The following is a 17,028-nucleotide window of genomic DNA, read 5'->3' as shown; positions in this document are numbered from 1 at the left end:
TCATTCTTAGAACTGCTTTTGCAGCATCCCATAGGTTTTGGATCGTCGTGTTTTTGTTGTAATTTGTCTGTAGGTATTTTTTGATTTCCTCTTTGATATCTTCAGTGATCTCTTGGTTATTTAGTAACGTATTGTTTAGCCTCCATGTGTTTGTGTTTTTTATGTTTTTTCCCTGTAATTGATATCTAATCTCATAGCGTTGTGGTCAGAAAAGATGCTTGATATGATTTCAATTTTCTTAAATTTACTGAGGCTTAATTTGTGACCCAAGATGTGATCTATCCTGGATAATGTTCCATCTGTACTTGAGAAGAAAGTGTAATGTGCTGTTTTTGGATGGAATGTCCTGTAACTATCAATTAAATATCTGGTCTCTTGTGTCATTTAAAGCTTGTGTTTCCTTATTAATTTTCTGTCTGGATGATCTGTCCATTTGTGTAAGTGAGGTGTTAAAGTCCTCCACTATTATTGTGTCACTGTTGATTTCATCTTTTATAGCTGTTAGCAGTTGCCTTATGTATTGAGGTGCTTGTGTGTTGGGTGCATAAATATTTATAATTGTTAACTCTTCTTCTTGGATTGATCCTTTGATCAGTATGTGGTGTCCTTCCTTATCTGTTGTAACAGTCTTTATTTTAAAGTCTATTTTGTCTGATATGAGTATTGCTACTCCAGCTTTCTTTTGATTTCCATTTGCATGGAATATCTTTTTCCATCCCTTCACTTCCAGTCTGTGTGTGTCCCTAGGTCTGAAATGGGTCTCTTGTAGACAGCATATGTATGGGTGTTGTTTTTGTATCCATTCAGCCATCTGTGTCTTTTGGTTGGGACATTTAATCCATTTACATTCAAGGTTATTATCGATATGTATGTTCTGATTACCATTTTCTTAATTGTTCTGGGTTTGTTTTTGTGGGTCTTTTTCTTCTCTTGTGTTTCCCACCTAGAGAAGTTTCTTTAGCATTTGTTGTAAAGCTGGTTTGGTGGTGCTGAATTCTCTTAGCTTTTGCTTGTCTGAAAAGCTTTTGATTTCTCTGTTGAATCTCAATTAGATCCTTGCTGGGTAGAGTAATGTTGGTTGTAGGTTTTTCTGTTTCATCACTTTAAGTATATCCTGCCACTCCCTTCTGGCCTGCAGAGTTTCTGCTGAAAAATCAGCTGATAACCTTGTGGGGATTACTTTGTATGTTATTTTTTGTTTTTCTCTTGCTGCTTTTAATATTTTTTTCTTCGAATTTAATTTTTGTTAGTTTGAGTAATATGTGTCTTGGTGTGTTTTTCTTAGGGTTTATCCTGTATGGGACTCTCTGCACTTCCTGGACTTGGGTGACTATTTCCTTTCCCATGTTAGGGAAGTTTTCATCTATAATCTCTTCAGATATTTTCTCAAACCCTTTCTTTTTCTCTTCTTCTTCTGGGACCCCTATAATTCAAATGTTGGTGCTTTTAGTGTTGTCCCAGAGATCTTTGAGATTGTCTTCAATTCTTTTCATTCTTTTTTCTTTATTCTGCTCCTTGGCAGTTATTTGCACCATTTTGTTTTCCAGCTCACTTATTAGTTCTTCTGCCTCAGTTATTCTGTTATTGATTCCATGTAGTGTATTTTTCATTTCAGTTATTTGTTTGTTCTTTAGTTTTTCTAGATCTTTGTTAAACATTTTTTAATTTTCTCAATCCATGCCTCCATTCTATTTCTGAGATTCTGGATCATCTTTACTATCATTACAATGAATTCTCTTTCAGGTAGATTGCCTATTTCCTCTTCATTTGTTTGGTTTTGTAGGTTTTTACCTTGTTCCTTCATCTGTGACATATTTTTTTGCTGTCTCATTTTTTTCTTTTTTTTTTAATGAGTGGGATTGTGTTCCTATCTTGGTGATTGTTTGGCCTGAAGCTTTCAGCACTGGAATTTGTAGGCTGTTGGGTAGAGGTGGGTCTTTGTGCTGAGATGAAGACCTCCATGAGACCTCACTCCGATGAATATTCCCTGGGGACTGAGGTTCTGTTAGTCCAGTGGTTCAGACTCGAGTTCTCACTGCAGGAACTTCGGCCTGACCCCCGGCTCGTGAACCAAGATACTGCAAGCTGCATGGGGTGGAAAAAAAAAAACAAAAGAGAGAACCATAACAAAGTAAAAAAATAGAATTAAACTAGTAAACTAACAGATATGTGAGAAAGAATACAAAAATAAAAATATAGATAAATGAACAACCAGAATTTACAACTGTACCACAATAGTGAAAAAGAGGAGGGAAAAGAAAAAAAAAGGGGAGACCTTAGCTGTGGAGGGTGGGGCCTAAGCAAGGGCAAGGTTTGGGTTGTGGGCGTGGCCTATGCTCAGGACCCACAGGGCTAGAAAAGGCCCTGGGGGCTGTGGGGGATGGGGCTTAGCCTCAACGCAAAAGAAGCGGCTCAGGCTTGCCCACCACCCCTGGTCTTAGAGGGTGGGGGACCTCCCCTGGGAGCCCAGGAGGCTTCCTGGGCTCGAATGGGTGGGGCAAATGCCCTCTGCTCCTCTCCCGCTCCTCTCAGAGGACCCCTCCTGCCTCACTCTCTTGATCTCCCTGGCATCCCCCCCTATGCCCCCAGTACCAATGCGGCCGTGGGGAAGGGGAGCCCTGGAGGGCAGGAGACCACCCTGGGAGCTCAGCAGGCTCCCTGGGCCCGAGTGGGTGGGGCAGTTGCCTTCCGCTGCTTTCCCACTCCTCCCAGAAGGCTCTTCCCGCCTGCCTCTCCTGATGTCCTGGCCTCAGGGGTGCTGATCCTGTCTGGCCTCCAATTCTCCTCCCTCCTCAGTCCCACCATTTCACTTGAGGGTTCCTCCCGTCTCCTTGGTCATCAGGGTTTCCCACCAGCGACTGGCAGGTGCCCTAGTTGTGCGGAGACGCTAACTTCGAGTCTTCCCACACCACCATCCTGACTCATTTTGGTATTAGGGTAATGGTGGCCTCATAGAATGCATTTGGGAGTGTTCTCCCATCTTAAAAATTTTTCGGAATAGTTTGAGAAGGTTAGGTATTAACTCTTCTTTGTATGTTTGGTACAATTCTTCTGTGAAGCCATTCAGTCATGTCTTTTGCTTTCTGGAAGTTTTTTAAATTAAAATTTCAATTTCACAGGTAGTGATTGGTCTGTTCAGATTGTCTATTTCTTCTTGATTTAGTCTTTGAAAGTTGTACTTTTTTAGAAATTTGACCATTTCTTCTAGGTTGTTCAATTTGTTGGCATGTAACTGTTTATAATATTCTCTTATGATTTTTTTGTATCTCTGTGTTAGCAGTTTTTATTTCTCCTCTTTCATTTCTTATTTTTTTAATTTGGGTCTTCTCTCTTTTTTTTCTTGATGAGCCTGGCTAAAGGTTTATCAATTTTATTTACCTTTTCAAAAAAACAGTTCTTGGTTTCATTGATCTTTTCTATTGTTTTTTGGTCTCTATTATATTTGTTTTCGCTCTGATATTTATTTTTTCTTTCCGTCTGCTAACTTTGGGCTTTGTTTGTTTTTCTTTTTCTAATTCCTTTTTTTAAAATGACAGTACTTTAAATTTATTATTTATTTTATTTATTTATTTTGGCTGTTCTGGGTCTTAGTTGCGGCATGCGGGATCTTCATTGTGGTATGTGGGATCTTTAGTTCCAGCATGTGGACATCTTATTTGCAGCATGCGGACTTCTTAGTTGTGGAATGTGAACTCTTAGTTGCGGCATGTGAACTCTTAGTTGCGGCATGCAGGCTTCTTAGTAGCAGCATGTGGGCTTCTTAGTTGCGACACACGGGCTTCTTAGTTGCAGCATGTGAACTCTTAGTTGTGGCATGCATGTGGGATCTAGTTCCCTGACAGGGATCAAACCCCGGCCCCCTGCATTGGGAGCATGGATTCTTACCCACTGGACCACCAGGGAAGTTTCTGTAATTCCTTTACATGGAAGGTTAGGTTGTTTATTTGAGATATTTTTGTTTCTTGAGGTATACCTCTATTGCTATAAACTTTTCTCTTAGAACTGCCTTTTCTACATCCTCTATAGATTTTGGAAATTTGTGTTTCCATTTTAGTTTGTCTTGAGGTATTTTCTGTTTTTCTCTATGATTTATTTATTGACTCATTGGTTTTTTAGTAGCATGTTGTTTAATCTCCACATGTGTGTATTTTTCTTCTTATTGTTGAATTGTAAAGGTTTTTATGTATCTTGGGTACAAGTCTTTTATCAGATATATGACTTGCAAATATTTTCTCCCATTATGTGGATTATCTTTTCATTTTCTTAATTGTGTTCTTTGAAGCACAAAAGGCTTTAAGTTTGATGAAGTCTAATTTATCTATTTTTCCTTTTGTTGATTGTGCTTTGTGTCATATCTGAGAAACATTGCCTTATCTAAGGTCACCAATATTTACTTTTATGTTTTTTTGTAAGAGTTTTGTAGTTTTTTTAGCCCTTATGTCTAAACATGTCTGTGATCCATTTTAAGTTAATTTTTGTGTATGGTGTGAGGTAGGGGGTCCAGCTTCATTCTTTTGTATGTGGATACCCAGTACTTGATTCTTATGTTTATCAAAAGGGACCATGGTTTTTTAAAGGTTAAGGCCCTGAATCTGTTCTAGGTAGTATGACAAACTTTCCTTTGCCAACTGTACCTAACGTTGAACGAGCATACACATAGCATTCTCCTAGGTCCCCTGAAGGGAAATAGATGCCTTTGCACCATCCTTGTCTTTAAGGAGTCCACCAACCACTTTGTGAGTAAACATGCCTACTTGAAAAGACAAACTAAGAGCTGTGTATGTTCACGGAAGCCTAAGCATAAAGAGAAGGCATCATGAAGAAAGAGGAATGCCTGAAAGGATAGGTAACCAAGGTGGAATATGTAGGGAATTCTGGAATGAAAGCACAACATAATGATGAAAAGTTGAAATATGGGACTAGGGAAGTGGTCAGTATCCATCTGGCTGATTGTAGTTGAGTACACATTAAGGAAGAGTAGAAAATAAGGTTGGAAAGTTAGCTTGTGATCATTTCATTAAAAGTACTGAATTAGGGACTTCCCTGGTGGTGCAGTGGTTAAGAATCCGTCTGCCAATGCAGGGGACACAGGTTCGATCCCTGGTCCGGGAAGATCCCACATGCCATGGAGCAGCTAAGCCTGTGTGCCACAATTACTGAGCCTGCACTTTAGAGCCCGCGAGCCACAGTTACTGAGCCTACGCGATGCAAGTGCTGAAGCCCGCGTGCCTAGAGCCTGTACTCTGCAACAAGAGATGCCTCTGCAATGCGAAGCCCACACATCACAGAGAAGAGTAGCCCCCTCTTGTTGCAGCTAGAGAAAGCCCATGCATAGCAACAAAGACCTAACACAGCCAAAAATAAAATAAATAAATTTTTAAAAAGTACTGAATTATAAGCTTCAAAGTTTGGACTTTACTTTCAGTGCAGTGGGTTGCCATTAAAGGCTTTGTTTGGGGTAGGAGAGACGAGGGATTAAGTAGTGGAGAATAATCTGGCTGTCCTTGCAAAATGGATTGGAGGGAGAAGAGACCAGAGGGAGTGAGACCAGTATAGTCCAGGAATGAGATGGTTAACATGAGTTGTTGGTTATACAGTTCAATTCCCACCTTTCCCCCACAAGCCACCACTACTGTTAGTCTGGCCCAACAACCCTCCGTCCTTCCCTTCTCACCTCTGTGGAAGAATTGCAGAGGCTCCAATCAAGATGGTGGAATAGAACGATGTGGACCTCACCTTTTCCCACAAATGCATAATGAATACATCTACATGTGGAAGAATTATCACAGAATACCTATTGAATTCTGGCAGAAAATCTCAGACACGCAGAAGTGCGAGGAAGATCTCCATGTAACCGGGAAGGATGAAAGAAAAAGAGAAAAAAAATAAGGAAGCAAGCAGGATAGGACCTGTGCCCCTGGGAGAGAACTATGCAAGAGGAAAGGTTCTCGTACCCTGGGAAGCCACTGCATTGGTGGGGAGAGCACCTGGGACAGAAAGGGAGCTTCAGACCCTTGGAGGAGAGCGTAGAAGCTGGTTTACAGCAGGCAGAACAGAGAGAGACCGGCACAGAGGATCTACCTTGCTGCAGTCCCGTCCGAGATGTGGACCTGCTAGTAATACATGCGAGGGCTGGTTGCTAAAACTCGGGCTTCAGAGGACAAACCTGGGGAGAGGACTGGGGTTAGCCCTGTGGCGACAGCCTGAAGGGCCTGGAGTGTGGTAAGGGCTGCAACCAGGAGTGTATGTGGAAGAAGCCTGGCCCACCATAGAGGTGAAGTGCCATTGTTAAGAGGCACTCGAAGAGAAGGGCAGGACCCACCATTGCAGCCTCACTTTTGGCATGCTTATGGCCAGTCTGTGCCGCCATTGAAACCCCATTGTTAATGCATGAGTGAAGTGGGGGGTGGGGCTTGCCATAGCAGCCTCTTTCTCATTGCCACCTCTATGAGCTCTGGGAGCATGCAAGCACCAGCAGGTTGCCCACACGTGGAGGCGGGGCTGAAAGCAGAGCCTTCCCGCCATGGCATGTGATCCACAGCACCGCCGCTTGCTTTGTAAACTCAGTGCCTGTGGGACATCCGAGTGGACAACGGGTGCTCCTGTGGCTGGGACGGGTCTGGCCTTAGCAGCTGTGGGCTTTGTGGGTGCATGCACGTGGAGGTGGGGCCAGAGTCTGGGCTGCTTCCCTATGTCCCATGGCAGGTCCAGGTGTGCACCTGCTGTGGTCCTGGTACCTGACTTCAGTGGATTGACATCTATGGATCTGTGCTGGTGGCTTTGTGATCACAGCGCCTGAGGGGCACCAGGGCTGATAGCCTGCATTCCCACAGTGGAGGCGGGGCCGAGAGTAGTGTGCACAACAGTGTACTTTGTGAGCTTATGCAGTGGGTGACAGGTGACATCACAGAGTGCACTCCCCAATGGACAGCTCTGGTGGAGGAATACTCAGTGGCTTCTCTTCCAGTGGGAGCGCTCCAATCCTGCCTATGTCACACTGCAGCTTAGAAATGGATCTGGGGGCTTCTATGCCAACAACTAGGGAGCAGACCCTGCCCCCAGCAGGGCCGTAACAACCACAGAGCAAAGAGGAGGCCCCATTCAACATCCAGCACCTGCTCCGTTCACCACAACATCAGTCATACCCCCATCAATGGGATAACAGCCAGCAGACACTGAGGAAAGATGCGGCAGCCATCCATACTAAAAAAAGCAGCCCTTGCACCAAAAATATTAAACCCACACAAGCTACACAGGGACACTTCTACATAAAAATAGCCCTCCAAGACCACAGTAGATAATTGTTTCTACTAAACTCATAGAGTAAGAGAAATATAAGTAAAATGAAGAATGAGAGGAACCACTCCCAATTAAAAGATCAAGAGAATTCCCCTCAAAGAACAAATAATGAAACAGACCTCTTCAGTCTAATAGACACCGAGTTTAAAAAGGAGATACTGAAAATACTGAAGGAATTAAGAAGGGCTATTGATAGAAATGCAGATTACTGTAAAAAGGACCAGGAACTATAACAAGGAACCAAGACAAATTAAAAGGCTTATTTGCTGAGACGAAAGCTGAGTTTAAGGCAATAAGTAGCAGATTGAATAATGTAGAAGAACGAATAAGTGATCTGCAAGTTAGAATAATGGAAATCACCCAATCAGAATAGCAGACAGAAAGCCAAATGAAAAAAAAAATGAAAGCAATATAAGAGACCTATGGGATAATATAAAGCATGCCAGTCTACACATAATAAGGATCCCAGAAGGAGAAGAAAGAGAAAAGGGAATGAAAAATGTATTTGAAGAAATTATGGCTGAAAACTCCCCAAACCTAAAGAAGGAAACATATCCAGGTACAGGAAGCACAGAGGGTCCCAAACATGATGAATCCAAACGGACCTACACCAAAATATACTATAATTAAAATGGCAAAAGTGAAAGATAAAGAGAGGATTCTAAAGGCAGCAAGAGGAAAACAAGGAGTTAATTACAAGGGAACCCCCATAAGGCTATCAGCTGATTTCTCTACAGAAATGTTGCAAGCCAGAAGGGAGTGGCAAGATATATTCAAAGTCCTGAAGGGAAAAATCTGCAGTATAGGATACTCTACCTGGCAAGATTATCATTTAAAATAGGAGAGATAAAGAATTTCTCAGACAAGCAAAAGCTAAAAGAATACAGCAATATTAAACCTGTTCTAAAGGAAATATTGAAAGGTCTTCTCTAAATAGAAAAGAAGCAAGAATCTATAGGAAAGAGAAAATCACAATTGGAAAGTAAATTACTTAAATAAATCAGTACACAGATTTTTTTTTTTTGGCCAAGTTTCATGGTTTTATTAACACAAACACAGTGTGCCCACGAGCAATCTATTCATTTTCTTTGCTGCATAGCCTGGTGTTGGGATTGGTGACTGTGATAGCCAGCTGGGCTGCTCTTTCCACAATGGCTTTGTGGTTCTTGGAGGAGATGTTATGAGCAATCTCAGCACAGTAAGATTTGTTGCACAACAGCGGCACTTCAAGCTCCTTGACATTGTGGACCAGGAACTTCCAGATGCTGCTGGGCAGCATGTGCTTTGTTTTCTTGTTGCTCGCATAACCAATGTTGGGCATCAAGATCTGGCCCTTGAACCTCCTGTGCATCCTGTTGTCAGTGCTTCTGGATTTCTGTCAGTTCTGCTTAATTTTGACATATTGATCTGACTGGTGCTGGATGACCTTCTTGGTCCTCTTTTTGACAACCTTGGGCTTTACGAGGAGTCTGAGGGCAGCCATGATGCTGACTGGGAGATGGCTGCCACTTCCATAGGCCGTGCTGAAGAAGAGAGCAATACACAGATTTTTAAAAATAAATTTAAAAAGATTTTTCTGTGAAAGTGATGGTAACCACAATGAACAGCAAAAGAATAAACATGAAGATGTAAAATAGGACATCAAAATCATACAGTGTGGGGGAGGAGAGTAAGAAAATGTTGATTTTTTTTTTTTTTTTTCAGAATGTGTTTGAGCCTATTTGACTACCAGTCTAAAGAAAGTAGATATAGGAAGGGGTTAACATACTTCAAAAACAGGGTAACCACAAATCAAAAACATACAATAGATTCATAAAAACCAAAAAGAACACAAGCATAATATAAAAGAAATCATTAATGCACAAAAGGAAAAGCAAAAAGAAAAAGAAAGGAACAAAGAATAAATACAAAATCAACAGGAAAACAAGGTTTAAAGTGGCAATAAATACATATCTGTCAATAATTATCTTAAATGTCAATGGACTAAATGCTCCAATCAAAAGTCATCAAGTGGCAGATTGAATTAAAAAACAAGAGCCTACAATATGCTGCCTACAAGAGACCCACTTTAGGACAAAGGACACATATAGATTGAAAGTAAGGGTGTGGAAAAAGATATTTCATGCCAACGGAAATGACAAGAAAGCAGTTGTTGCAATACTCATGTCAGACAAAATGGACTTTAAAACAAAGGCCATAAAGATAAAGGAGGACATTATATAATGATAAAAGGATTAATACAAGAAGATGATATTACACTCATCAACATATATGCACCCAAATATATAAAACAGACAAAAAGGGAGAAATTGATGGGAATACATCAATGGTAGGAGACTTTAACATCCCACTCACACCAATGGACAGATCTTCCAGACAAAAAAAATCACTAAGGCAACAGGGATCCTAAATGATACAATATAACAGTTAGACCTGATTGATATTTTCAGGACATTACATCCAAAAAAACCCCCCAGAATACACATTATTTTCAAGTGCACATGGAATATTCTCTAGAATTGACCACACTCTAGGGTACAAAACAAGCCTCAACAAATTTAAGAGTACAGAAATTATTCCAAGCATCTTTTCTGACCACAATTGCATGAAACTAGAAATCAACCACAGAAAAAGAAAAGAGAAAAAAAAGTCAATTGCAATTTTTTTTCTCTTTTCAGTCAAGAAGAAAAGAGAAAAAAAATCAATTACTAAAAAACCAATGGTCAACGATGAAATCAAAGAGAAAATTAAAAATATACCTGAGACAAATGACAATGAAATTCTATGGGATGCAGCAAAAACAGTTCTCAGAGGGAAGTTCACAGTGATACAGGCCTTCTTCAAGAAACAAGAAAAATCTCAAATAAACAAACTAACCCACCACCTAAAAGAATTAGAAAAAGAAGAACAAACAAAACCTAAAGTCAGCAGAAGAAAGGAAATAATAAAGATCAGAGAGCAAATAAATAAAATAGAGATTAAAAAAACAATAGAAAAAATCAATAAAATCAAGAGCTGTTTCTTTGAAAGGGTAAACAAAATTGACAAACATCTGAGCAGGCTCACCAAGAAGAAAAGAGAGAGGACCCAAATAAATAAAATAAGAAATGAAAGAGGAGAAAGCACAACTGATACTGTAGAAACAAAAAAAACCCATAAGAGAATACTATAAACAATTATATGCCAACAAATTGGACAACTTAGAAGAAATGGACACATTTCTAGAAACACACAGCCTACCAAAACTGAATCAAGAAGATATAGATCATTTGAATAGACTGATCTCTAGAAGTGAAATAGAATCTGTTATTAAAAAAAATTCCCTACAAACAAAAGTCCAGGACCAGATGGCTTCACAGGAGAATTCTACCAAACATACAAAGAAGAACTTATACTGATCCTTCGCAAACTCTTCCAAAAGACCCAAGAGGAGGGAACACTCCCACCATCACCCTGATACCAAAACCAGACAAAGACACAACCAAAAAAGAAAATTACAGGCCAATGTCTTTGATGAATATAGATGCAAAAATTCTCAACAAAATACTAGCAAAATGAATCCAACAACATATAAAAAAGGTCATACACCATAACCAAGTTGGATTTATCCCAGTGTCACAAGGATGGTTCAACATATGCAAGTCAGTCAGTGTGATACACCACATCAATAACAGACAAAAACCACATGTTCCTCTCATTAGATGCAGAAAAAGCATTTGATAAAATTCAACATCCATTCATGATAAAAACTCTTATGAAAGTGGGTATAGAGGGAATATTATCTCAACATAATAAAAGCTATTTATGACAAACCCACAGCCAATACAGTACTCAACAGTGAAAAGCTGAAAGCCTTCCCGCTAAAATCTGGAACAAGACAAGGATGCCCACTCTCACCACCTCAATTCAACATAGTATTGGAAGTCTTAGCCACAGCAATCAGACAAGAAAAAGAAATAAAAGATATCCATATTGGTAGGGAAGAGATAAAATTGTCATTATATGCAGATGACATGATACTATATATTGAAAACCATAAAGACTCCACACAAAAACTATCAGAACTGATAATTGCATTCAGGAAGGTAACAGGATACAAGATTAACTTACAGAAATCGGTTGCATTTCTTTACAAGAACAAAGAAATATCAGAAAGGGAATGTAAAAAGAAAATCCCTTTTAAAATTGCATAAAAAAATACTTAAGAATAAACCTGACCAAGGAGATGAAAGACTTATATGCTGAGAACTATAAAACATGAATAAAGGAAATTGAAGATGATTCAAAGAAATGAAAAGATATCCCATGCTCTTGGATTGAAAGGATTAATATTGTTAAGATGGCCATACTGCTCAAAGCAATCTACAGATTTAATGCGATCCCTATCAAATTGCCCATGACATTTTTCACAGAACTAGAACAAATAAGCCTAAAGTTTATATGGAACCATAAAAGACCCAGAATTGCCAAAGCAATCCTAAGGAAAAATAACAAAGCAAGAGACATAACCCTCCCAGATTTCAGACAATACTGCAAAACTACAGTAATCAAAACAGCATGGTATTGGCACAAAAACAGACATATGGATCAGTGGAACAGAATAGAAGGCCCCAAAATAAACCCACACACCTGTGGTCGATTAATCTTTGACAGAGGAGGCAAGAATACACAATGGGGAAAAGACAATCTCTTCAGCAAGTGGTGCTGGGAGTTGGACAGCCACATGTAAATCCATGAAGTTAGAACACACCCTCACACCATACACAAAAATAAACTCAAAATGACTTAAAGACTTAAATATAAGACATGACACCATAAAACTCCTAGAAGAGAACATAGGAATAACATTCTCAGACATAAATCGTAGCAAGGTTTTCTTAGGTCAGTCTCCCAAGGCAGGAGAAATAAAAGCAAAAATAAACCAATGGGACCTAATCAAACTTACAAGCTTTGAGAAAATATTTGCAAATGATGCCACCAACAAGGGCTTAATTTCCAAAATATACAAATGGCTCATACAACTCAATAACAAAAAAAAACCCAATCAAAATATGGGCAGAAGACCTAAATAGACATTTCTCCAAAGAAGACATACAGATGGCCAATAAACACATGCAAAGATGTTTATCATCATTAATTATTAGAGAAATGCAAATCAAAACTACAGTGAGGTGCAACCTCACACCAGTCAGAATGGCCACCATTAAAAAGTCTACAAGAAACGAATGCTGTAGAGGGTGTGGAGAAAAGGGAACCCTCCTGTGCTGTTGGTAGGAATGTAAATTGCTGCAGCCACTGTGGAAAACAGTATGTCGGTTCCTCAAAAAACTAAAATTAGAGTTGCCATGTGATCCAGCAATCCCACTCCTGGGAATATATCCAGAAACAATTGTAATTCGAAAAGATACATGCACCCTTATGTTCATAGCAGCACTATTAACAATAGCCAAGACATGGAGACAACCTAGATGTCCCTCAACAGATGAATGGATAAAGGTGTGGTACATATATGCAACAGAATGCTACTCAGCCGTAAAAAAGAATGAAATAATGCCATTTGCAGCAATATGGATGGACCTAGAGAAAGAGAAAGGCAAATACAATGATATCACGTATATGTGGAATCTAAAATATGACACAAATGAACTTATCTACGAAACATAAACAGACTCACAGACATAGAGAACAGGCTTGTGTTTGCCAAGGGGGGGTTGGGGGAGGGATGGATTGGGAGTTTGTAATTAGCAGATGCAAACTATTATATATAGAATGGATAAACAACAAAGTTCTACTGTATAGCAGAGGGAACTATAGTCAATATTCTGTAATAAACCATAATGGAAAAGAATATGAAAAAGAATATATATGTGTATATATACATATATATGTATAACTGAATCACTTTCTGTACAGCAGAAATTAACACAACATTGTACATATAATATACTCCAATTAAAAAAAATTGCCTCTTTACCCAAGTCCTCTCTGTCCCCTCCAAGCACCCCAGTATCTTCCATGTTCATATTATAGAAATGTTAGATCTTGATAGAACCTCTGAAATGACCCCCTTGTTTTACAATGAAGAAAGTGCAGACACATGAGGTTAAGCAGTTTATTCACATGGCTGAATTAGGAACAGTAATACTGATTATGTAAGTGTGATCTCACAGCTTTAAATATTAAAAAAAAAAGGTGGGAATACTTGAATTGACATACAAACATCAAGGTTTCATTAATGACTGGTTCAGCCTTGGACATTATGATTTATTTCATGCCCATTGTTTTTAAAAACTGGCTTCATTTTTGTTTTCTATAGCAAGCTAATTAAATGTAACTTAAAAATCTGCTTCCTTTCAGGTCAAGTGAAAAGTGCCAAATCTGTATTCTAAGCCATGGTCAGAAAAGAAGTCTTATAAAAGGCCGCATCTTCTTCTATATCTATAAAGGCAAACCTATTCATGCCGACTGAAGTTAAATAGATGTGGGGTTTTATAAAAATGTTTAAGTATGAAATTAAATCACCCTCGTTTCATTTTACCCCATTCTGCATGCTTATGTCCAGACTCTCTGGCCTTGCCTCTGCCTCTGCAAGTGAGTTTCATGTGAGTTCCACGTGCTCCTTCCAGAGAGCACTTGGGTGTGAGTCACTCACAAAGACCATATGGAAGCTTTAAAAGCTACTTAGAGAATCTAACAATTTTCTGTGTAACTGAGGCAGGAAATTTCTGTTCAAGTGAGGAATTCTATTAAAAAAAAAAAGACATGTTGGCCATTTCCAGAAGAAAAATTTGTTCTCCCTCTCTCAAAAGGAAAGCTATGGGATGACATTCTGGAGCAAGGAAATATTAAGGATGGTTTGGATCAGGGTCCTCTGCTTATACAACTATGACTTTTTATGTCCAAATTAAAATTCACCTTTAAGGTGGGATATAGTCTCTTAGTAAATCTTTCTGTTTCTTTATCTTTAACACCCTTGTCTTTAAATTAATAAATACAAATCTGTTTAGTTTTATATTTAGATTTCCCCTACTCAGTAGGTTTAGCAATATAGTTATTATATCTGTACTACATGCCATTTTCCTTTTGTTTTTTATTACCTACAGTTTAGATATCATTGTTGGTTTCATATTAGTGATTTGGAATGTCCTTTTTTCTACTTTGTCTAAGAGTCCCTGAACCTTCTACTACTCTGTGACTTTCTGGAAAAGTTTTATAGAAAGAAAATTATTCTCTTCTTTGTCCCATCCTGAAAGCTAGTTTTTCGTTGTTGAGGGGAAGGAAAAGAAATGAGCAATTCAGTAATTCCTTGTCAGTTGGCATTTTCTCAACCATGATTTTGAGGTAACACTGTCTCACAAATTTAAAAGTCTTGAGATTTTTTTTTTTTTTTTTTTTTTTTTGCGGTACGCGGGCCTCTCACTGTTGTGGCCTCTCCCGTTGTGGAGCACAGGCTCCGGACGCGCAGGCTCAGCGGCCATGGCTCACGGGCCTAGCTGCTCCGCGGCATGTGGAATCTTCCCGGACCGGGGCATGAACCCGTGTCCCCTGCATCGGCAGGCGGACTCTCAACCCCTGCGCCACCAGGGAAGCCCAAGATCTTTTTTTATGTATGAGCAATTCAGTTTCAGTTGCCTTAAGCAGAAGAAAAGGGCAATGACTCTCACTCCCCTCTCTGGTAGATCCAGTGGTGTTTATGGAGTAGTGCAAAGAAGACCTTTGTTTGCTCCATTCTCTTAATATTGTAGATTGTGAGAAGTTTATTATCTTTAAGCACCGCAATAATTTGGGAAAAGGCCAGGTGCCGTTTTTGTCATTTCTACTTTAATTCTACATTTTCTGAGCCTTTATCTTGAATATGACAATATTCAATTATATTGTCAATTATACCTCAATAAAGCTGAAAAAAAAGTCAATCCTGACCCTTGGCAAGGCAATCTGTAATTCTCCATTCCATGACCTGTATCCCCAATGTTAGGAAGAATTAATCCCTCCTTCTTTGGGGCACCCATAGCATTAATAGCTTCATACTGTATTCTATTTAATTGTTCACATGTGAACTATGAGCTTTTTGAGGGTAGGGGCTTTGTCTTGTTTCTCTTCATTCCTAAAGAACCTGTAACATAGTAAGTTGGTAAATAATAGTTGAATGAATTCTCTTTCGGTGCCACGTTTTTCATAGAACTCAGTAGTCTTCATTCATCTATACAGCTTGTTCACCTTTATAGAAATGAATCCTGAATCCTTTTCTCCATATTTTGCTAGTGTCAGTGCCCCATTTCCACTCCTGCTCCTCCAGAAGACAAGCCACACACACATCTAGCATTATGACTGTATATCTAGCTTCTTCTCTAATTGTCTATTTTTAAACTTTCTTCTTGAATGCCACATTACTTTTTAGGCATATGAACCTGGTGATTACCAAGGAATTCCTGGATCTCATTTCAAAGATTTCATTGATGTGACAGTCTGAATATACATTTATATCTATAGATCTGTTACTTTAGTATGTTTTGAGAGATAAGATATGTCTTGTGACCTATTGTTGCATTGAATTATAGGTATATTCACAGGAGTGTGAAAGGTCCTTATACTTTGAGTTTTAGCTATTACTCGAGTAGCTGCATGACTTTTCCCACACACCCACAGAATAATTAATTACTATTTCAAGGTGCATACTAGTAAATTAAATCATATTATTTGAGAGGTAGTAAAGCAAAGGCTACATTAAGTGTTCTGATAACTTCTAGATAGTGGTTCCTTAGGCTTTTGTATTTTTTTTCATTGACTGGAAAACTGTAAAAAAAAAAAAAAAAAAAAAGGGAGGAGATTAGTATGACCTCATTAAGAAAACAGCTATTATCTGTTATCGCTATTATTTAATAAAAGAAAAGACATATTAACACCAAAAAAGGGGAAGATATGATCTCAGTATAAGGCTCTACTCTTTAAGTTGAATAAATTACATTTTATTATAGACTTTTATGTTTTCATTTTGCTATATATGATGGAATTTTGTCATGAATCACAACTGGCATATGGTCTGCCCTTTGAGAACTACTGCTCTAGACTGAGCTAAAGCAGTCAGACTGCTACTTAGGTTACCATGACGCCCCAAATTATAAAGGGCTGATAATCCATCCCAATGTTTCATCTAATTTGTGATAGATTGTATTTTCCAAGATGGTTGCATCTCCCATCCCACGGTCATGACATTCCTCACATAGGGAGGTGGGTCTCTGTTCTCTCATCATGAACCTGGGCAGGCCTGTGATTACAGTAGAAGTAATACTATGTGATTTCCATAGATCATAAAAGATAAAAGGTGATACAATTTCTACCTAGTTCTCTTGAGATGCTGGCTTGGAGAGACCCATATGGACAGGCACTGAGGCCCTGGCTGAGCTCTAGCCAGCAGTCATCAGTGATACGGGTGAGTCATCTTGGAAGTGGATCCTCCAGTGGAGCCACCACAGCCGATGCTGTATGGAGCAGAGACAAGCCTCTGTTGAGCCCTGCCAAAATTGTTGATCTCAGCCAAATAAATGATTGTTGTTCTAAACTACTAAGGTTTGTGTCTGTTTGTTATGCAGCAATGTATAGCATAAAAATTTTGGAACCAGGAAGTGAGAAATTGACATAACAAACCCTAAAATATGGCGTTGCCATTTTGGGACTGGGTAGTAGGCAGATGCTGAAAGGGGCCAGAGGAGAGTGTTAGTGAAAGCCTGC

General features: G+C 39.2%; 1 protein-coding gene and 1 pseudogene across 3 annotated transcripts in view; one reads left to right on the top strand and one right to left on the bottom strand.

Moving 5' to 3' along the window:
• The window catches only part of ANKRD45 (ankyrin repeat domain 45), a 54,111-nt gene extending 37,284 nt beyond the window's left edge, over positions 1-16,827 (top strand). Inside the window, exon 6 of one of the 3 annotated variants that reach the window (XM_028488585.2) lies at positions 16,642-16,827. In XM_028488585.2, coding sequence (XP_028344386.1) covers positions 16,642-16,688 — 47 coding nt within the window. In that variant the 3' untranslated portion in view covers positions 16,689-16,827. Of the gene's footprint in view, positions 1-5,082; positions 5,344-13,656; positions 15,757-16,641 lie in introns of those variants that run through there. The other 2 variants (XM_007113478.4, XM_055084166.1) reach the window with 2 other exon arrangements.
• On the bottom strand, positions 8,375-8,961 carry LOC102996379 (60S ribosomal protein L32-like; annotated as a pseudogene).
• Positions 16,828-17,028: the final 201 nt, after the last annotated feature.

The sequence above is a fragment of the Physeter macrocephalus genome, chromosome 4, assembly GCF_002837175.3.
Source record: "Physeter macrocephalus isolate SW-GA chromosome 4, ASM283717v5, whole genome shotgun sequence".
Taxonomy (NCBI): domain Eukaryota; kingdom Metazoa; phylum Chordata; class Mammalia; order Artiodactyla; family Physeteridae; genus Physeter; species Physeter macrocephalus.
The sequence above is the reverse complement of the archived record's forward strand: the minus strand, read 5'-3'. Positions and strand labels throughout refer to the sequence as shown.